This window comes from Leuresthes tenuis, unplaced genomic scaffold (genome assembly GCF_036924035.1).
Source record: "Leuresthes tenuis unplaced genomic scaffold, fLeuTen1.0.hap1 SCAF_8, whole genome shotgun sequence".
NCBI lineage: Eukaryota > Metazoa > Chordata > Actinopteri > Atheriniformes > Atherinopsidae > Leuresthes > Leuresthes tenuis.
Window position 1 is genome coordinate 34,791,151 of NW_027325362.1, and position 22,717 is coordinate 34,813,867.

General features: G+C 40.6%; 1 protein-coding gene across 3 annotated transcripts in view; it reads right to left on the reverse strand.

Moving 5' to 3' along the window:
* The window catches only part of ltbp1 (latent transforming growth factor beta binding protein 1), a 174,550-nt gene that overhangs the window by 129,502 nt on the left and 22,331 nt on the right, over positions 1-22,717 (reverse strand). For all 3 annotated transcript variants that reach the window (XM_072391566.1, XM_072391565.1, XM_072391564.1), the window contains exons 3-4: positions 18,336-18,660; positions 1,892-2,037 (exon numbers count right to left, since the gene is read on the reverse strand). In XM_072391566.1, coding sequence (XP_072247667.1) covers positions 1,892-2,037; positions 18,336-18,660 — 471 coding nt within the window. The remainder of the gene's footprint in view (positions 1-1,891; positions 2,038-18,335; positions 18,661-22,717) is intronic.

Genomic DNA, 22,717 nt, shown 5'->3' on the forward strand with positions numbered 1-22,717 from the left:
CCCTCTGCCATACTGATGAGCTGCAAACTGATGTTTGGAACAAAAGCTAAAAATACGTCCACTTACTTTTCTGGAATAGAAATACTTTTTTTTCCCCATTTTATTTCATTTTCCATTTTTGTGACAATGTCTGTCAATTTCTCATACAGAAATGGTAAATGGACTTTTCCAGTGTAGCCGACCACTCCATTTGCTTTTACACAACATAGCACATTTCCCCACACACTCACACATGCATATATTAGTCTACACAGTTTTGTACAGGCTACATAGTACTTTTTTACATACACCGATGGATGCAAACATGTGTCCCGGAGAATGTCTCACACGGTAATACTGGTTCAGAGAAAGTGTCTGGCTGGAGAAACCGGACCTGTTTTTGGTGATCTCTGAGAAAAACAATGTCTCAAATGCTGTTGTTAATACTTCAAAGGAAAGAGTAGCTATTTGTGTTATGATGAGGAATGGCTGATACTGGGAATACTCTGATTTTTCCTCTCAAGCATCAACACATTTTTGTCTTTTAGTGAACTCACTCAAAAACTGATGGTTGGGTGGATTGTTGAGGAATTGGTTACACAAATTTTGTGTGTTGTTTGTTAGAACTGATGAAGCTTTAACGTAAACATTTGCAGATTTTGCTGAAGTTTGGCACAGTTGACACCATCATTAAGTTTAACAATCATGCAGGGTTCCAAACTGGTCTAAAACCAGTTACTATTACCAAATTACAGTCCAGTTACCTTTAACATTACCATTGCATAGCATGCATCTTTGACCAAATGAGCACTTTTTTTTTAACACACTTTTTGTCTGAATCCCACTGCAAGCTATCCTCAGATTTTATAGTCATGTATCACACATTTTTACCAAGATCAACTAACTAACTAACTCACTCACTCACTCACTCACTCACTCACTCACTCACTCACTCACTCACTCACTCACTCACTCACTCACTCACTCACTCACTCACTCACTCACTCACTCACTCACTCACTCACTCACTCACTCACTCTCTCTCTCTCACTCACTCACTCACTCACTCACTCACTCACTCACTCACTCACTCACTCACTCACTCACTGACTAACTCAGTCCAGAGAATCTGCTCCCAGAGCCCTATAAAGACATTTGGTAGAGTGTCTGGTTGTCATAGTGTGGTTGGTTTTTGTGTTGGCTCTGTGATGAGCTAGTAGTTTGTTTAAGGTATCCTGCCTCTGGGCTAATGGCGGCTGGAATAGGCTTCAGCTACCTGTGACCCTTAAACAGGTGTAGGAAATGGATGCTTTGCTTGAGATAATTCAATTAAATTATATTCCATTCACAATATGTGTCAACTCAAGGTTCTTTAAACAGAGAATAATCCTATAAACTACTAAAATTATAATCCAGTTAATTTAAATCCAAATGGAATCAAGTTGAATTCAAAATATTCAAATTGTATTTGTATTTGGCCAGCTAAGGAAACCAATCATCACCAGAATCATCCCTTCATTTCAGAACCTGATTCGCACGTATGGTGAAAGAGGTGACAGTGAAGAGGAGTCACCTCTTTCACCAAGGTCCTTTTTCAATGTTTCCCAGCTGTGGCTAAATGACCAAATCTGGAAAGAGTCCTGGTGATTAAAGACCCCTTCCATAACACCTGTGCAGGTGTCTGTCTGTCTAAAGATGGACAGATAGATGAATTCAATCTATTCAATTAATTTACATCAAATGTAATGTGGAATAAATAAAAAAAGTGTCTATGATTAATAAATTGTAGTTAGACTGGCACAACACAGTTGAATACATACTAATTATGATATATTAATTAGATTAAGTGAAAATGTACAACTCAAAAACATCAATAACATGATAACAGTATAAAGGTCATCTTTGGGCTTACCGTGGATGGGATTGTGTCCCACTGTAAAGGGAATGGGCCTCTCAGGTTGGGCCTGCACATGCGTCTGTGTGGTGTGTGTGTGGTAGTATTTGGGCTTTATAACGTACTGCTGGCTGTGTCCAGAGTGAATGGGTACAGGCCGGATCCTGCAGGAAAATAAGAACCCATTAAAATATAACATCTGAAAAAAATTGAAATAAATAAACGGATAGATAAATAATCCAGAAGGAATAGGGAGGGTCTAGTGCAGTGTTTCTCAATTCCGGTCCTCATGACCCACTGCCCTGCATGTTTTCGAAGTTTCCCTCCTCCACCACACCTGATTCAAATGATCAGCTCGTCATCAAGCTCTGTAGTGGCCTGATAAGGAGCCATTCATTTGAATCAGGTGTGGTGGAGGAGGGAAACATTGAAAACATGCAGGGCAGTGGGTCATGAGGACCGGAATTGAGAAACACTGGTCTAGTGTCTGGTGCCCTCTGGCTTGGGTGGGCTTCCATGGTAGAGCCCCTACATGGATGCCAGCCTGGTGTGGGGCAGAGGCTGTACACTGAACCCACTCTGGATACATCACAGTATTTCAGAATAGCATAATGATAAACAGATCACTTCAAACAACGTGGCACATACATGAGTGGTATATTTTCAGGTTGGGTGCCCTGTGGAAAAAAAACACACAGAATATTGCAATTCTTGTACTTTCTGACATGGATAACATGATAAAGAAGACTAAGTACTATCGCTATTCAGAAATTTTCCTGAAAGCACGTTTAAGTTTGTGGTCTAAATGTCACAGCAGGTGTTTTTCCTTTACCAGCTGACAGAAACCAGCAGCTGACTCAGCAGTGACCACTTTGCAGCCACAACTGCTTGAAAGTGTGAACTCACAAGGAGCAGTGCAGGATCATCTCTGTCAAGTATGCGATACTTTGTCAGTATGTGTGAATCAATGCTCTGTCATGGGATAAATGCTCTCACATAAAATCACTTCCTCAAGTCTTGCCAAATTCTTGTAGTTCTGCAACAGAATCCCAATCCAGAACATCCTTTTCCAACTCCCTCCCTTTTTTTATCAGACTAGAGTGAACATATTTCTCTGAAACCAACGTCCTCGGCATTAAAATATCTTCCATCATGGAGACAGATGACGGTCTTAATCGCAATGGATAGATAAAAGTATAAAACTTTTTTTAATCAGCTAAACCTCAGGTAAATAAGACAAGCACAAAAAACAAATCCCAACCTATCATTGAAATTAAAGATTAGAAAAAATGTTGTTTTATTGGACCACTTTTAGCATTCATTGTGGCATTATTTCAACAAGCTTATGTAAAGTCACAATATGTATGTGTATATGTATTTCCAATCCAGAGCTGCATTCATTATTTTTTTTAAATGTGTAGATGATGGGAGAGTTATCCTGTTTCCTAAAGTCTTCTCCAGCAGATTCTCAGAGGGGTTAAGCTCTGGTGGCTTATCCGTGTGCAACAAATTATGCCTTGTGCTCAGTAAACAACTTTTTATAAATTTGACCTCAATGAATTCTGGCATTTTAAATTTGGAATATGTCTAAACTAAATCTGCTGAAAAAACCTGGACGTCAGATTATCCCTTTTTTGGCCAGATAACATTGCTGAAACCTAGACCTGACCAACTGAAACACCTAATTCGCTTCATTAAACCCAGTAGTTCCAAACTTTTTCTGCTCTGCTAATGCTTGTTCAGTCAGACATTCTAACCCAAGTCAATATTAGGATCCATCCAGATTGATTTTAGTTTGGACTTTTAAACAACTTCTGCTGAATGCAATTTTTGCAAGACAGACCCAAATTTGAATGGTGGGTTCAATCCACTCCAACCTAAGTTAAAAGTGTGTTTTTGTCACCTGTAATAGTAGTTATAATAATAAATGACAATATAAAATCCAGAATGTGAGAAGTGCTGAGCAGAACCTGCTGTTAGCAGATGTTACTGTGAAACATTCGGTGATATGGAACATGAAAGCAGAGATGAGTTCATGATGAAGATGCACCAAGGTTTTGTCACAGTTTATGTTTTTCAGGTCACAGTTTATGTTTTTCAGGTCACAGTTTATGTTTTAATAGTCTTGTTTTCAGTTTCTCATGTTTTCAGGTTATGTTCTTTCCATGTTTTTCCCCTGCCACCTAGTTTCACTCATGTCACCTGCTTCATTGTCATCAGCTGCACTTCATCACTAATCACTCCCTCCACAGCATTTAGTCTCCTGGTTTCCTTTCACTCATGGCAGAATCCTCACTAACCCTTTATGTTGTTTTCACGAAAGATAAGTCTGGTTTCCTGCCTCCTAGTATTTATTCATATTCATAGTCATAGTCTTGTTCCTTTGTTTGTTCATAGTTATTCATAGTCTTGTCTCGTTTTTCATAGTCTGGTTTACTGCATTTTTTTTTAATCCGGCCCTCTGTTTTGCCTTGCTCCCTGTTTTTGTGTTTTTGAAATAAACCATTTTTGAACTTAAAGAACTGCATCTGGGTCCTACCTTCCACCGTTCCTGATAGGATTTTTTTAAAGCAGACATACAGGAACTTACAAAAAAAAAGGATTGAAGACTCTGAAGAACTATGTTAACTATCTTATTCTGACCTAACATCTCCAACCTCATGACACAAAGTTTGCCTTCCAACTCAGAGAGGAAAGACAATCACCAAATCTGTGGCAACTTTTATAGCTAAGGATCCAAAGTATTAGTCATAGAGGACACTAGATATTGCTGTCTGAGGAAGAACTTGAAATTGTATTATAATCTCTCCTCACAAACTAGCAGTCCCTCTTCAGAGGCTCTTTAATATGAGCCTTCAGATGGAAAAAGTCCCGGTGCTGTGGAAAACTTCTTGTCTCATACCGGTGCCCAAATTAAAGCAACCGGTGGAGCTGAATGACTACAGACCGGTGGCTTTGACATCTCATATCATGAAGACCTTGGAGAGACTCCTTGTTCGTTGCAGGTTGCTAAGGATCTTGACCCCCTCCAGTTTGCCTACCAGAAACACATAGGAGTGGAAGACGCGATTCTGTACATGCTACATCGGGCATATGCTTATCTGGATGTGCCCGGTTCATATGTGAGAATCATGTTCTTTGACTTCTCCAGTGCCTTCAACACCATACGGCCTCCCAGACTGAAAGACAAGCTTCTAGGTATGGGTGTGGCCCCCTCCCTGACATCGTGGATTATAGACTATTTGACTGCCAGACCACAGTATGTCAGGATGGGGAGATGTGTTTCTGGAACACTGGAATGCAGTTCTGGGGCTCTACAGGGTACTGTTTTGGCTCCTTTTCTTTTCACCCTGTTCACATCAGACTTCAGTAACAACTCAGAGTCCTGCCACATACAGAAGTATTCTGATGATACGGCTGTTGTGGCATGTGTGCGCGGTGGAGAGGAGAAGGAGTACAGGGACCTTGTGGAGTCCTTCTATGGCTGGACCAAAAAAAAACAAAAACGTTTCCTCCTGAACACTACCAAGACCAAAGAGCTGGTGGTGGACTTCAGGAGATCTAAAACTCCATGCCAGTCAGTCTGCATTGATGGAGGGGAGATAGAGACTGTTCAGACCTGAAAATACCTGGGGGTGGTGCTGGATAATAAACTGGAGTTGTCTGCCAACATAGAAGTAGTTAATAGGAGGGGCCACAGCTGTCTCCTCTTCCTGAGACGGCTCAGGTCCTTCAATGTCTGCAGTGACATGATATGCATGTTTTATCACACTATCAGTGAGAGTGCACTGTTCTATGCTGTTGTCTGCTGGGGGAAATGCACCACAGACAAAAACTGTAGGTGCCTGGACAAACTGGTGAAAAAGACTGTGGTTCTGTGGTAGGCAGAAGGCTAGACCCTCTCAGTGCTGTGGTGGAGCAACAGATGAGGAGGAAATTATATTCTGTTTTGGATAATAATAGACACACTCTCCACAGCATCCTGGCAGGACAGAAGAGCAGCTGCAGTGAAGGTTCATCTCACTGCACTGCAGGACTGAGAGGTTCAGGTCCTTTGTCCCTACAGCCATAAGGCTTTTTAACAGTGACTGCTGACATGTTCTTCTCAAATTTATTTATGTATTTATTTAGTGATTGATTATTATCATTATTATTAGTTGTAGTAGTAGTATTAGTATTATTATTATTGTTGTCTAATGTACAATCTTTGTAAATATTTATGATTTTTTTATAATATTTTTGAGCTACTTGACAAATTGGACTTTCCCCCACTGGGGGGTGAATAAAGTATTTTTCTATTCTATTCTATTCTATACACTGCTCAAAAAACAAAGGGAATACCTGAACAACACAATGTAACTCCCAGTCAGTCACACTTCTGTGAAATCAACCTGTCCAGTTAGGAAGCAGCACTGACTGTGAATCAGTTTCACCTGCTGTTGTGCAAAGAGAGCAGACAACAGGTGGCAATGAGAGGCAATTCGCAAGACAACCCTATAAAGGAGTGGTTCTGCAGGTGGTGACCACAGACCATTTCTCTGATCGCATCCTTTCTGACTGATGTTTCGGTCACTTTTGCATTTTGTCAGTGCTCTCACACCTAGAGGTAGCATGAGGCGGTGTCTACAACCCACAGAGGTTGCTCAGGTAGTGCAGCTCATACAGGATGGCACATCAGTGCGAGCTGTGGCAAGAAGGTTTGCTGTGTCTCCCAGTGTCTCAGTGTCTCTCAGTGTCCAGAGCATGAAGGAGATACCAGGAGACAGGCCAGTACACCAGGAAATGTGGAGGGGGCTGTAGGAGGGCAACAACCAAGCAGCAGGACCGCTACCTCCTCCTCTGTGTAAGGAGGAACAGGGAGCACTGCCAGAGCCCTGCAAAATGACCTCCAGCAGGCCACTAATATGCATGTTTCTGTTCAAACTGTCAGAAACAGACTCCATGAAGGTGGTACGAGGGCCCGACGTCCACAAGTGAGGCTTGTGCTTACAGCCCAACACTGTGCAGGGCGATTGGCATTTGCCAGAGAACACCAAGATTGGCAGATTCACCATTGACACCATATGCTCTTCCCGGATGAGAGCAGGTCCACACTGAGCACATGTGACAGACGTGACAGAGTCTGGAGATGCTGTGGAGAACGTTCTGCTGCCTGCAACATCCTCCAGCACGACCAGTTTGGCGGTGAGTCAGTAATGGTGTGAGGATGCATTTCTTTGGAGGGCCGAACAGCCCTGGCCTGCCGTTCCCCACCCCTGAATCCAATCGAACACATCTGGGACATCATCTCTCATTCCATCCATTAACACCATGTTGCACCAAGAGTTGACTGACGCTTTAATCCAGGTCTGGGAGGAGATCCCTCAGGAGAACATCCGCCGCCTCATCAGGAGCATGCCCAGAGGTCCTACAGGCAGGTGGAGGCCACACACACTACTGAGCCTAATTTTGACTTGTCTTGAGGAATTTCCACTGAAGTTGGATCAGCCTGTAATGTGATTTTCCACTTTTATTTTGAGTAGGATTCCAAATCCAGACCTCCATGAGATAATCATTTTGATTTACATTGATCATTTTTATGTTATTTTGTTCCCAATGCATTCCACTATGTAATGAATAACGATTTTTAACTGGAATATTTCACTCATTGAGATCTAGGAAGTGTTATTTTAGTGTTCCCTTTATTTTTTTGAGCAGTGTATATATATATATTATATATATTGTTCACACACAAGCGCATACATGCATGCATGTGTGTGTATATATATATATATATATATATATATACACATGCATGCATGCGTCTTTCAAGGGCAATACAGACAATATATAATAAGCAGGATGGGAAGGGTCATTTGTCAACCAGACAAATATTCATACTATACATATGATAGGTCTCCTGCCAGAGGATAAATAAACAGAAAGGGATAGCCTCGTAAATACCTTCGCTATGACCCTGCAGTGTCTGAAATGGTTCACATTATGCACTCATGGATCTGTAAACTAATGTGCTCATATGCACAGTATTAATGCAAACATTAAAAACTGACTTCCACTCATTTTACATCCTGTGATTAAACCTTCAAGATTATGGTTGCGTGTCACTATCAATAGTGAATTTGTGTCAACTCTAAACATTAAATATGCATCCACACAAGCACGTTTACACAAGAGTAAGAACAGTATGTATAACCACGGACATGGAAAGGAATCTTGTGTTATATGGGATGGGAATGGTTGAGTCTAAATTAAGACCAGCACTGGGGAAGAGAGGGAGGGGACTTTTATTTTTATTCTATACTTTTAGTAGCTGACCACTCTCTTCACCAAATAATCACCCATCAAATTAAAACCACAAATGGTAGAATAAAATGAACAGTGATCATTTCATTTCAACGCTGCTGATAAAATTGAGATAGATCAAATCTATCTGGATCTTACTTTGACAAGTACCATCCACCTAATATTGTTTCAAACAGCTTGGGGAGGGCTTGAGGAGCACTAATCCTGCCTCCAAAGTCATCAGATCCCAATCTTTTTAAGAAGGCATATAATGTACCATAGCAAGTTATCTATCCACAGATGCCTCACCTCCAAACCCACAGGACATAAAGAAATGTCCAGTGGTGTTTGTTGGTGTTGATTTTCAAGTAATCCAGATCATGGTAAAGCAAGCAACTGGAAAAGAAAGCAACTGGACTTTGTTTCTTTTCTTCTGAAGACACTTCAATCACCATTGAAAAGCTTTTTCAGTTCTAACTACCAGGTGAGGCGTTTCAGGTTTATAAGAACAGTTGTGAAACCATCTAGGGAGGAGAGTCAAGGCTGTATGTAAGTTTTGGATAGGTGATACCTGAGACGATCAGCTGCAGCTGGATGGCTCCTGAAACAACAGGACCAACCTCCCCCCTGACCAGAACTATGCCCTGCGGTCTTTCCACCACCTATTTGAAATACAGTACTGTTTTTATTGACAGAAGCATGGCTGTGTCATGGGTTCTCCAGTGTTCAACATTGTGGTTCACCTTTACATGGAGGAAGTGAAAAGCAGAAGACTAACCTTCTACAAGGCACAACACCAAGCCTCTAGTGGACAACACCTGGGTCAAAATACAAACTCAAGAAGTAGAGTACAGAAGTCTTTCTGTATAACCAGGAGTGTCTGAAAAACTTTGAAAGATTTTCTCCAAATGCAACATCCTGGTGCATTCCAAACCAAACAACACTCTCAGATAGATACTGGTTCATTCAAAGACAAACTGTGTCATATGATGCACCAACATATATATAATGGGGAAACTAAACAACCACTTTCCAAACTATTTGTAGTCCATCTTTCTACTGTGAGTAAAATGATACACAACTGTTATTCAAAGATTATTCACATATTATTCAACATTATAGACAATTGTTGTTCTTCCCAGCGGTGGACGTCCCAGCAAGTTAACGCAAAGGCAGGACTGTGCAAATGGCAAAAAAGCCCAGAGCCACATCTCAGACACTATGAGCCTCAGTTAGCATGTTAAATGTTAAAGTTCACAACTTTGGACCATACAATTAGAACTAGGGCTGAACAATATGGAAAATTAATCTAACTGCGATTTTTTTTTAACAAATATTGCCATTGTGATTTAATAAGCGATTATTTTTCAAGTTCCTCGTCTTTTGTATTTTTCAACAAATATAGGGATTATATCTTTCTGTTATAATAGACAAACTATCAACGTCATTCTGGCTGCTTGCTGCTTCCCCTCCTTCTCCTCCTCTTCTTCTTTTCCTTCTCTTTCTTTAGGTTCTGGCGGGCTAGATCTCATGGCACGAGATCTTACCCCTATTCAGCACTAATTAGAACAAGACATCACAAGTCACACCTCATACAAACTGTCAAGCACGGTGGTGGAGGGCTAATGATTTGGGCTTGTTTTGAAACCACAGTGGACCAGCGTTGCAATGGTCCAATCTGTCACGTTTTAGGTTTTGATTCATGTCTTGTCTCGTCATTTCCTGTTTTATTTTGAAATACTAACTTCCCTCTTGTTTCAGGTACTTTGCCCTTCCTCTTGTGTCAAGCGTCTGATTGTGTCCCCTGATTCTAAAGTGTTTCCACCTGTTCCCCTTGGCTCCTCATGCATTCAAATAGTCTGCGTCTCCCTTGTCTTGGGCCAGTGTGTCGTAACTTGCCAGGTTCTTCAATCTAGTGCCTTGTACCACAGAATCCATAGTATTGAATCCTTGAGCCTGTAGTTGAGCGATCCTCCTACAGAGCAATCCTTGTTTTGTAATTTTTCTATAGTCATAGTTTAGCCCACGGTAAGTTTTCATAGTCCATTTTGTTCCTCCGTTAAGGAGTGATTTTGGTTTAGCTAATGTGTCATAGTACCTCCGATAGAGAATTGCGTTTTTGAGTTACCGTTAAAGTTTCATAGTTCCTCCGCTATTGGAGAGTTTTGTGTTTGGTTTACAGAGATCTTTTGCGCCTCCGTTAAAGGAGAGCCTAGAATTAAGAGTTAAGTTTTATTGTGCCTCACTTCGTGGAGCGATTTATGTTCTATCATGTTTGTGCCCCGTTTATCGGGACAGCGTCTTTTGTTTAAGTCCGCCTCATTAGGAGAGCGTGAGAGTTTATTTGTAATCATTTATAGCCCTTTCTGTTTTCCTCATGGAGTGGAGAGAGTTTTGGTTTTGATCATTTTCATAGCTGCACCCTCATCAAATATAGTTATTGGGGAGAGTGCTTCAGGTCTTTCACAGCCTCTTGCTTTCGCTCTGTTCTGGAGAATCAGTTGTTTATATCAATAAACAATCTTATTCTGAAAGACATCTGTGTCCTGTGTTCTACCGGTCTGTGACACAGTCAAAGTCCAGACCTCACCCTGATTGAAATGCTGTGGTGTAGCTTGTAAGAGCTGTATCTAATGTGGGCTTTTTCCACACACAGCTTCTGCAATTCACCAAAGTTTTCCTGAAATAAATAAACAATGATACAGTCTAAAATGGTATGCTATCTTCATTTTAGGTTGTATTTGCATAATTTCAAGACCTGGTGAGAACCTGATTCTTATCATTATGTTCTGGTTTGTAAAATATATATATATAGTAAAACACCAAATCATAAAGTGATTTCACTGCTGGTTATGCACACGTGTTATGACACCAGATTAAAAAGAATAGCTCTATAGACTTGGTCCTAATGAAGTAAAAAAGGCATCTAAATCTGGACTTTAAAAGGGAATACTATCGGAAGAATAGATGTTCTAAACATAAAATTCTGTTCCAGCCTCAACAAAATATCTGGTATGCATGCATTGGCAATGGCTGTACCATCAAATGAAAAAGGTGAGAGAAAAGTCTGGAGGGAGTCCAGTGAATGGTTAAAAGAGCCTGCCAGTGTTAAATATCACACAGGAGATTTTACTCATTTCTTCATAAACAGATCAGTGACTCAGGGTTGAAGGATTGAGGTCTGTATACCTTGTGTGTGTGTGTGTGTGTGTGTGGGAGGAGTGGGCTGAGTGTTCAGTCTTGGCCCTCACTGCTCTGGCTACGATCACAATCCACCACCAACCTCTACACTCCATTCATCCAAGTGTTCTTCCCCAGGGGGCTGACATACTCTGGTCTATCGTAATGAACCCGATGAACCTCACCAGAGCCCTTTCACGTAATAAAAATAATGCAACTGAGAGCAGGCAAAAGGCTTTCTATATTGTGCGTCAAGTCTTATTCTGGGTATCTGAGTGTCTGACTTGCTGATTGGAGGATTCTTTCATAGTCTATGCAGTCTGCAGAATTGGTCTCTTGCCGAGGTCCAGACTGAGTTGAGTTTACTTTGTGGTCTGGTATTTCAACACAAAACAGGTGTTTCCTGGTTAAAACGCAACCATGAAGTATTCAGTCAGCACTATTAACTGTCCAAATCTGCCCAGCGGTCAATCTGAAAAATCAGATCAAAATAGTAAAATTATAGTAGTAAATGCTATGGCTATGGCTAAAGATGGAACAAGTTGACAATTTTATCTGTTATGAGGCAACACATCAGCATGTCTTATTCATGTCTTATTCACTCTATTTTCATAAGCCTCCTCATTCCGAGGGCGGTTGTGGCACAGTGGTTAAAGTGGGCGGTCCAATAACCAGAAGGGTGGCAATTCGATTCCCACTCAAAAAGATTGGTGAACTGACATCAATTGACATCCTCAGGCCTTGAGCACCTTGGGCTCCCCATTGGCTGCCCACTGCTCCAGTGTATGGCATCTGTCTCTATGAGTGTGTGACCTTGTGCATGTGTGTTCAACAGCTGCCAACCTAGATAGGTTAAAAGTGGAGGGCAAATTTCCTGTATATAACATCTCAGCGCAATATTATCACAATTAATGTCCTATTTGGCTGAGTGAAGCTGCAGTTAACTGGGCTGAGTGTAAAAACTATCTCCAACAGTGAGAAGTGAGAAGATAAAACATGCGAAACACAGTATCTCAGACAGAGTAGTACATGGGTTTTCACACCTTTACTTTCAGTATAGAGGATGAGGAGAATACATGGTTGCTCCAATCACCAACAACTAATCAAACAGATATATTCATACTCTATTTTTACCACAAGCCCAAGGATCTGAAAATTCCTTCCTCTCCTACACAAACAATCCCATGCAACAATTTGCAAAGACAAACAATCAACAATCATCTTTGACTGTTTTGGTGAGTTCAGCTTCTTTCCGGTGCCAGCAGTACTGCCCCGAAAAGTTATGATGCCGTGTATAAAGTAAATCAGAACAAATCATTTAACCATTTAAATCCAAAAGTCAGAACAGCATTCTTTAAAGATGTAACAGACAATCAGTGCTGCTCTTGTTGACTTTCATATGGCCCATAATTGCAAAATAATAATCCATGTAATAATCAGCTCATGATCTTAAGATAACAGTAACAGAATAAATAAGTGCTGGAACATCTATTCTCTACTCTTGAGGCTGTTTGCTATAAAGGAATGGCTGCTCCCTAAAAGACTGAAATGTATTCAATCCTTCACATGTAGCCAAGAAAACTGAAACATAAGTTTAATGCACAATTAACTAGCTTTATTTTTCATTGAAATCCTTTAATCAAATCAAACTATTATTTTCTAACCCTTAAAACTTGTTTTTAAATGGTCTGGTCAACACTGCTGAGTAGCATTTGTGAAAGGCCAAGCTCGTGCAGAAATAATCCACGTGGGAAACAGCAATGGGTCCCACACACCTTTCACGGGTTAGAGCTTCAATACTTTCAGCTACAGCACTTGACTCTTTCAGCTGAACCACAGTGGCAGCCATTACAATAGCATTAGGCTGTCAGCTATGATTTATGGGCAGGACTGCAATCATGGGGAAGCATTCTTCATCACATCCTTTTGTAACCTTATAAGCACAAATACATCAAATGGGAATTGTATTAAAGAGCTTCTGATATCTTAGTGCTGACACACACAGCATTACCCCTGAACATTTGTCTGTGCCCCTCTGCTTGTACCCCTTCTTCTTCTTAAAGTGCTGGCCACATATGACATGATTCACTTGACAAATGAGTTTATAAAAAAGAGGGTGGTTTGAAAAATGACCCACAGTATAACAATTATTGTACTGGTTTTACTGAAGTTGTAACAGTCAGTGCTGAACTTTAGGCTGGAAGATAAAAATGTATTCTACACTGTTTTGGAGTGCCCAAGACCCATGAAATACGGTAAATTTAGGAATCTTGTATTCTCCAAAATCAATTAGATGGTTTGTTAATATTAGCCTGCATTATTAGGCACTCACTCACGGAAAATCATGAAGGAGAATCACTGTTCTTAAACCAATATCATGGTGGCATAATCAGGCCACACCAGAAAACTCTTAACCCTTCCAGAGCGTTTAGGGACAGATTTGCTTTTACTTGGGGCAGACACAGTTTTCTTCTTTAAAATGTTACTGCTGGCATCTATTAAGGAGACCCAGTGACAGTGTGAACACAGTTTCCCTTTGAGAGCACAAAAGTCAAAGAGAATATTTAAATTATTCATGCAGACTGATTTACTAAGCTTTGTGCTTGTAGCTCACTACAGATTGTATCATGATTTACAGCCTCGAAAAAGCATGTCTTAAAATTTGCCCTTGATGAGGCTGTGCTACGTGCTGCAAGGATGAGACATCGGCATAAGGGACAGATTATTCATCACTCATTGAAATGTATTAGGGGCGCCTGAGGAACACATCATCAGAACGTAACTGGAGGAAATGTAATTAGACTTAGAATCTCTAACTTGAAAGTGTCAAACAATACCCGCTGATTTTATTTTACGCTTCTTTGTTTGCATTGTTTCGTTTCAATGGACACACCATAACTTGTTTCTCGGGAATGTTATCATCCACATTTTCACCTGCATTGTTCACAAGTGTAGACATTACCAAATCAGGAAGCTGTGACACACTAGTAGGTTTATATTCCCATACGTTGAGCCAAAGAGCTCATCTTCACTATTTGAACAGGTAATCAGGGTCTTGTTTATGCCAAGCAGCGCCTGTGTTGTTGGTGGACTACTGGCTACTGATTGTTACTAGGTCAGCTCTTTTTGCTTACATGCTAATTTGCTATGCTTTTTTCTTTTTTTTTTTAAGGAATATTCGAAGAAGCTGCTAATGCCTCTGTTTGTAGTTCAGTGCAGCTTTAGCTCAGTAAATCTTGCGTTAAGTTTCTTTTGGAGTTTGGCAAGTGTCATAATAGTCAAATGTTCCTATTATCAGGTGCCTTTCTTAAGAAGCAAGTATATCCAGAGCTCTCACACACACCTGCTCACTCATCCTCACATCTGTGACCACATTACCACTTTTGAGAAGCTTTGTTAGCTTCCTGTCCCACTGTTGACCTATGTCTTCTCTTCATTCACAATGCTCTCTGTAACCCATCACAACACTCCATAATGCTGCCTCTGTTCTTGGGACGACGCAAAGTATTTGTCACAGCTGCTCTGGGGTCCGTTTCACAAAGCAGGTTCATCAAACTTTGAGTCTAATCCTGAACTCTGAGTTGATCTACTCTGAGAGAGAAAACTCTCAATAAGCGCCTGCGCCATGACTATAAAAAGCCAGCATCAATGGAGCCCCCATTCGATGAGTCACCATGGCAACAGGGAAGAGGAGGGCTACGCTTTTCACCAACCTCCAATTGGAAATCTGAATGCGCTCACACGGCGAGTTTCAACATGTTTTTAGAAAGAAGTTAAACACGCTGCAGCTGCAAAAGAGACGGAGACGGCGTGGGAGAACGTTGCTGCTCGGGTCAGTGCCTAAGTTTAAATGTAGTCCTTTGCAATCACAACAATATTACAGGGGAAACTGCTTGAATGGCAGCCTATTCATTTATTTCATTTAGGTGCAATCCCACAGGGGAGAAGCGCACTGGGCAGCAGCTTAAGATGAAATATAAAAACATTGTTGAAACAGGTCAGACCTCGGCATGGAGGCACCTCATTTTGATCATGTTTTACACTGTAAAGTAAATATTAAGTGGCTATTTGACTGTGCAGCTGTTTTATCCCAACATAATGCTGTTTTCACACACATAAATGTCTTCATCTTTATGAAGACATTTAAATAATCAAGCCTATTTAAACTAACACAGACTTCTACTCAGCCAACAGAAAGAAGGCAGATGCCTGTAAACGGGTGGTGGCCCTGCACCGCCACCTCTAACAGAGGCAGAGCCACTGGCCCTAAGCCAGAATACTGGAAGGCCAGAGGCTGGGGGAATTCCTGGAGGGAGCTCATCCTCTGAGTCCACCCCCCCGAGACACAAGTGCCTTTAGAAAATGTAACAGGCCTACAGATGTATTTTTTAAGCCTATTCATACAAATATTTATTTCTTTTTTCTTTTGTCCCAACAGATTCTGATGGTGCCGCTCAAAAAGATAATTGTCTGAAAACGCTAAAACATCTATGCGCGGTCTGATAACCATCTCCCGACGAATATTTAATTCTCTGCTCAGTAATACTGCACCTTTATCCACAGGATCGTTGTCTAAAGGACATGTTCGTGACAAAAGTTGCCTCCTACTGTGCCTAATGGACTTCCAGAACTAGAAGAACTAGGCTACGCCAAAACTCGCCTGCTGACTGTACGAATGAGGAAATCAAATGGCGTGTGACTGAAAGAGGGCGGAGATAGAGAGAGAAACTCGAGGTTCACAGAGAAAAACCTGGTCCCGACCAGGTTAGGGTCATAGAGTCTGTTACTACGGTAACTGACCGAAAGCTTAAGTTATCTTTCTCTCTGAAATAGGCTAGAGTTACCCCTCTTTGTCTGGTTTGACTTACCTCCATTTGTGAAACGGAAAACTCAGAGTTTCCCTCATTTCAGCGTTAAAAAACTCAGTTTTCACTAAATCTGCTTTGTGAAACGGACCTTAGGAAGAGCTGTCCAGCTTCAAAAACAACTCAGAACTACTATAACGTATACATACATGTTTTATATGTCTTTGTAAAGAAATAATTAGGATGTACAAAGAGGTGTCTACATTAATATTTTCACACGAGCTTCAGCTGTGTAAATTATCTCTCGTGTCAAAATAATTTCTGATGACTAATTTTTACCAAGACACAAATCAATATACATTTTTTAGCAAACTCGGAGGAGGGGGGGGGTCAAAATGAAAACTGCATATCTTTTATCATAACTGGAACCTTTTGTTCACAATGTGAACCAACAGATTGAGTTAATGCTTCAAAAATGTGGTAAATGATGTGGTTTTGAATGTTGACCAGAAGAATTACTGTACATCTGAAACAGACATAGCCCAGCTCTTTGGGCAAAGGAAAAAGATACTCAGAGGTTTGGCAACACAACACTGGATAATCCATGCAGTTGAACAGTGAAACAATGTGCGTAGATATTGGTCTGACATTTTTCTACATAGATTTTTGCTTGGAGAAGACTTTCAATTAGCTGCTTCCAGTACTGATTTGAAGAGATGTTTTTACCAAGGAAATTATCTTTTACAATTTATTTTTTTTATTGTGTTAGACAACACAAGCAGACTTTGGCTTAAACAAGAAGGAGACTAGCTCTTCGTGAGAGATAAATCCCCCCTGCAAATTGAGAGCAGCTTTGGAGGACACAGCTCTGGTAACAATTACTTGTGCTTGTTCAAAGCATAAAAATCCCCACTTGACATTTTGCAGTGTGCATGTAAAACCAGAACACAGATAACGTAGTCATTCACATGCATGTGACATGTGTTGACATTAACTGGACAAAGTGCTGGGTTCTTTGGAATATTTTCATCAACAAGCTCAAAGTTTACCTTTACCAACTGGAACTGACAAGGTGTTGAAGCCATTTTTCTGTGTGTGACAGAACTGTACATTCTCCAGTCATCTGCTGCAGTGACAGTAAGAATCAAAGCATTTCAATTCCATGTGTGGAAGTACTGGGAAAAAAACACTACTTATTCTTACATCAATGGACTTAATCAGTATATTCTGAAAGTGTATGAAGTTAAAAGACAATGGTGACATTTCAGTGTTTATGTCAGTATTTCCAGTGTTTCCTCAAAAGAAATTCCAAAAGTGGACAATAACAACTCAATGTTCATATTTATAAAAACCTGACGAAATAATTCAAAATATTGCTGTCCAAAGAGGAGTATTGGTATCTAATTGAACACAGCCAATTTGAAAAAAATACAACTTTAGTCAGAGATAACAGGTACTACACGGGTGGTTTCTTTAGATACAGGATATCAGCAGTGGAAAAAACATCTTATTTTCAATTCACGGGATAATATAAAACATATATTCTGCATCGCTAAAAAACGCTTCTATTGTTAACACAGCTGCAGTCTGTTTTAGTTAGTTTTTCATGGACACATGAATAAGGTTACCTCTTCATCGACATAAAAAATACCAGTTTGAAAAGTAGTGTGAACTAGAGCTAAACTTCTGCTTGGGTCAAGACCAGAAAACCAAACTACCTTCTTTTTCTCTTTTTAAATCAGTCCACCTGTAAGCTCACTTTTATACCTGTTGTGTGTGTAAAAACCTAAACTGATCACCATTCTACAAAACATTCAATTCATAAAGAATCCCGACTTTGAAAGTTTACTACTAGAACAAATAGTTGATTTGCACATGGACAGTTCATTAACAAATTCAGGGTTTTTCTCTCATATTAGTTCCCTGAAAACCTGAAGAAACATGGGATTTGTTTAAGAAAGTTCCACATTCTTTCTGTGTTTAAGGATGGCACTGTCTTGTATGTTTGAATAGTTGTGGTTAATCAAATAAATTCTTACATAGTAAGCTAAAAAAAAAAGTGGAGCTGTATGTATTAGGCAGTTTGGTCGTGTCAGTTCATGAAAATTCATGAAAGTGAAATTGGCACAAGATAGCATCCAGTCTGGGACTTGCTCCCCAGTGAAATAAAGCTTTAATCAAAGGCTAGTACTTACTGCTGTTGGATGTGCTGTTGAATGTAATAGGGTCGCACAAACTGGGGGGCTGCCTTGACAGTTAGCTTCATTTGGGCCATATTGGTAGCTGAAGAATAGCCAGAGGCATAACCATTAGGCGACACTTGCTGAGGTATGGGCCGCTGGGGCACTACATTGTTTCCATTTGTGTGCCCGTTGGTGGGTCCATATCCAGGCAGGGCTGGATGGGAGTGTGTGGGCACTGTTGTCTGTTCACACACTTTCCCCTTTGAACCAGGTTTGCAGACACAGAGCTGAGGCCTGAGGCACATTCCTCCATTCTGGCACTGGGGGATGCAGTTTGCTACAACAGAAAACCCACAAGGAGCAGAGACAGAAAGAAGAAGAAAACATATGAATAATGACAACAAGTGGTTATCGTAAACTGTCATCCATATAAAAACAAGTCAAGTCAAAGCTAGTACATGGTTAGACAGGATTAAACCTTCATTATCCAATGCACATTGTTGCAAATTGTACATTATTCATTTAGTTTGTCAACTCACAGCTAACTAAAAAAAATGAATTTGCCTTTTGTTTTAGGCCCCCTATACCTAAGTGTTAGTCAGTCTCTGAGCTGATCAGATCTGCAGGGAAAACTTACATCTTTTTATGATGTGATCCAGCCTCCTCCTTCTGAACTTTTGTTCTTGCTTTTTGATTTAATATTAACCTTGTGATGTATATTGCCTACAGGCCCATAGTATTCTCTCTATATATATGTGATCAGAAAAGCATCAGAAAAGGCTTTCTCTACGTCTCTCTTTTAATACATAACACGGTTACATTAGTAAAAAATAAAAGGCTAAAAACAGACACAATTACAACCACCGCCTACACTAAGCTTTTTTATGGAAACCTTGCTGATAATTGGAAGATGTGGGAGCAGAAATTCAACTTGTTTCTGGTTGCCAGTTCAAAAATTGAAGTTGATAAATTAAGCATATTAAAGAGGAAATTCAAAGAGTATTGTACTTCAAGCTGGCACTGTGCACGATGGGTGGCTTCTTGGTGAGTAACTTTATTTGTGTAATTGTCCTAATATTATTCCCTGTGACGTGCATTGAGCGTGTGCGCCCCCAATTTCTATCCCGTCTTCACAGCATCATTACTAGTCGGTGGTTAAAGTTAGTGACTTGCTGTTTTTGATGGTTAATCTACAGCTTAAGATCTAACAAGCCCCTGATCGTCTCTGTGTGCCAATGTTAAAAACCCTGTGCGTAAAGTGTGAAATGTCTTAATCAGCCTCACCTTTTCCCTGGCGCACTTCTAGGTTACTGTATGAACACGTTTTCTGTGTGTTACACAAATACATAAGTATTTACCTTTAATCAGAGTCACCCACACTCCCACACCCACCACCGACTCTCTGTTCCAATATGGTGGGCCCCTCTTCTCCTGTCCCCCTCGCCTGTTTTGGCCCAACACCCAACATTTTGTCACAGCTCCAGGCATTGTGAGTTACACTGAAAAGAATGTGTCTACTGTTTTGTACTTCATGTAGAGGAAGTAGATTTTGTACTGAAAACTTCTGAGCCCTCTGAGGTCTATGATCACGCCGGTGTGATGAGATCGCATGACGTCATTACGGCGCCAAAGAAAACAAACTATAATTAATTTTGACATTACAAACTAGGAAAAAAAGATAACAAGCATGGCAAACATTTTTTTTTTGTGGTATCCATCCATTTTCTAATCCGTTGGGGAGCCTATCCCAGAAGTCATCAGACGAGAGTCGGGGTACACCCTGGACAGGTCGCCAGTCCATCACAGGGCCACACAGAGACAAACAACCTGTCAGTGTCCTAAGGACAATTTTAGAGTCACCAATTAATGTAATATGCATGTTTTTGGACCCGGAGAGAACTCACACATGGAGAACATGCAGACCCCACACAATGGCCCCAGCAGGGAGTTGAACCGGGAACCCTCTCGCTGTGAGGTGATGGTGCTAACCACCACACTACCACTACTCTTTGCATTAATCAAATAAATACTGAAAACTGTGCCTCAATAGACAGTGATACAAGACTGATACAAGATAAGGAGCAGTTAAGTCTAAATAAATGTTGATGTCTTCCTGCTGAACTGCATTTACCCAGTAAATGTCTGCCAGAGGAAGGCTTTTTGCCAGGCAACTCTCCTTTCAGCTCTACTGTGCAGCAGAGATACACAAGGACTGAACACCTCAGTAAAGTTTCCCTTTGGATGATGTTGAGCATCGCAACCCTAGTCGATTACTGCATTAAAATGGAAAACTTAACTATTTAGGAGAATACTGAAGACTTTATGAGATATCATACATGGTTGAAGTTGTGAATACCATCCCTCAGAATATGTTTTGACAACTAAAGTTAAGAGGATAAATTAAATATACTCAGCTCTGTCAGCTTTGAGTCAACACTATAAAGGTCTACGAAATGTCTCCCTATTTCGATCCAAGCAGAGCATATAGAAGAAGACATTTTCATGGATATTCATTGTCCAAGCTTCATTATTCTCAATGTGTTTAGTAACAGTTCTACAGAAATGTAACAACTATGTAGCAAATATAACAATGCCTCTTAACAGGTGTTGTCCAGACCTCTATGGGACATTGAATAAGCATGTCAGCCAAGACAGCCTCACAATTTTTAGAGCCTTCAGCATCTCAGGACGAATCTTGACTTCTCTCAAACCAGACGAATCCCTGGCACCTTAATGCCAGGAAGCTTTTTTTTAACTACCTTGGCAACCTCTCCTAAGGTGAGAGGGTAAGTCTTCCCCCAAGTTCTCAGACTCTGCATGTTCAATGGAAGAAACGCTGGTTGGATTAAGTGGATTCCCAAAGTGCTCCCTCCACCACTTATCGATATTCCAAGTTCAGGTCATAAGTTCTCCACCAAGGACAAGTACGACCTGGGACGGACTCTGCTTTCCCTTTCTGAGCCACTAAATGGCTTGCCAGAATATACTTGAACTCAACTTAAAGTTCTTCTCCATGCGCCTTGCCGTAACCTTCCCATGCCCTAGTTCTAACTTCCACAGCTACCAATCCTGCAGGCCTCAAGCAACCTACAGGTCAAGCAGGGCCAAAAGGCCTCATTCTTTAGGTAGGGAAACAAGATAAAAGTGTGACATCTGTTCTAATATCCACTTATACTATATTCCTAAAGTTGTCCTAATCCTTTTAGTCATGAAAAACATGTGGCCACATCCACCGAAAACGTCAAAGATATTTTTGACAATTACATTATAAGCAGCAGGACTTAACTGATTCTAACTGTAAAATGTCTGTTTACAGGACCCAATTATGATATTTTGAGATTATGCACATCTGTGTGTGTATGGGAGACTGGCAAAAAGCCTGTAATTAAACAAGGCTCTATTCTCCCGAAGCAGATTATAGGGGCATCCTTTTTTTCCAACTACAAAGCCTATTTGCAGACAGCATGGCAGAAGTTTACATGCAGCACTCCAACACACATGCACATACATGCATTGATATGTTTGGTTTTAACAATGCAAAGGAAGAATACGCACACTCACGCATCTAGACAGTTTTCTATCAGTATTCATAGCTTGTAATGTCAGTGACACGTCTAAAACGGAATGGTTCTCACGTGGACTGGAGTTCAGGAACACACAAACACGCTCTGCATGAAGGCACCTTGTAAAATGTATGCACTTTGTGTGTGTGTGCGTGTAGACAGCTAGAGGAATGACTCATAAAAAGGTCTGCGCTTCTATCACTTCTATCTCTCCCCAGGGTCCCTGAGGGTGTGTCACCTCCTCAGCTAAGCTTGTTAGTCTAATTAGCGGCTTTAAGATTTGAGAAAATGATTAATGGGGGGAAAACTAAATAGCTGTTGAAAGACATCTGATGGCACAAGCTAAAGCACCTCCCTCTGCAGTGACTCACCCACATTTCTCTAATATCTCTGAATCCAAGCAAAAACAGAAATGGACAAAACGGTTCCAGTCAAAGCACATCTACTCATATGATGTAGTTTGACCTATGATATACTATTGATAGAAACCTCAATATAACTTGTATTCAACAGACAGTCTGAAAGTGTGCTGTATGTAATCCACCCAGGAGAAGATGGAACTGGACACAGAATATCAAATTCCAAGTTGCACAACTGTCTTATCACACATGGGTCTATGACATCACATTGGAAAAAATTAAGACAATACTAAAAACAGGACACTTTCTCTTGCCACAAACGGTTGGACATTGCTGGCCATATATGCTTATGCAACCGTCAGAGCTCACTACATTTCAGGCTCAGACGTTTTGCTTTCAAGGTTCTCCATTTGGGAAAGATATTAACATTTGACTTATACACAAAGTAATGGTGAAAAGTTAGCCCACCTTT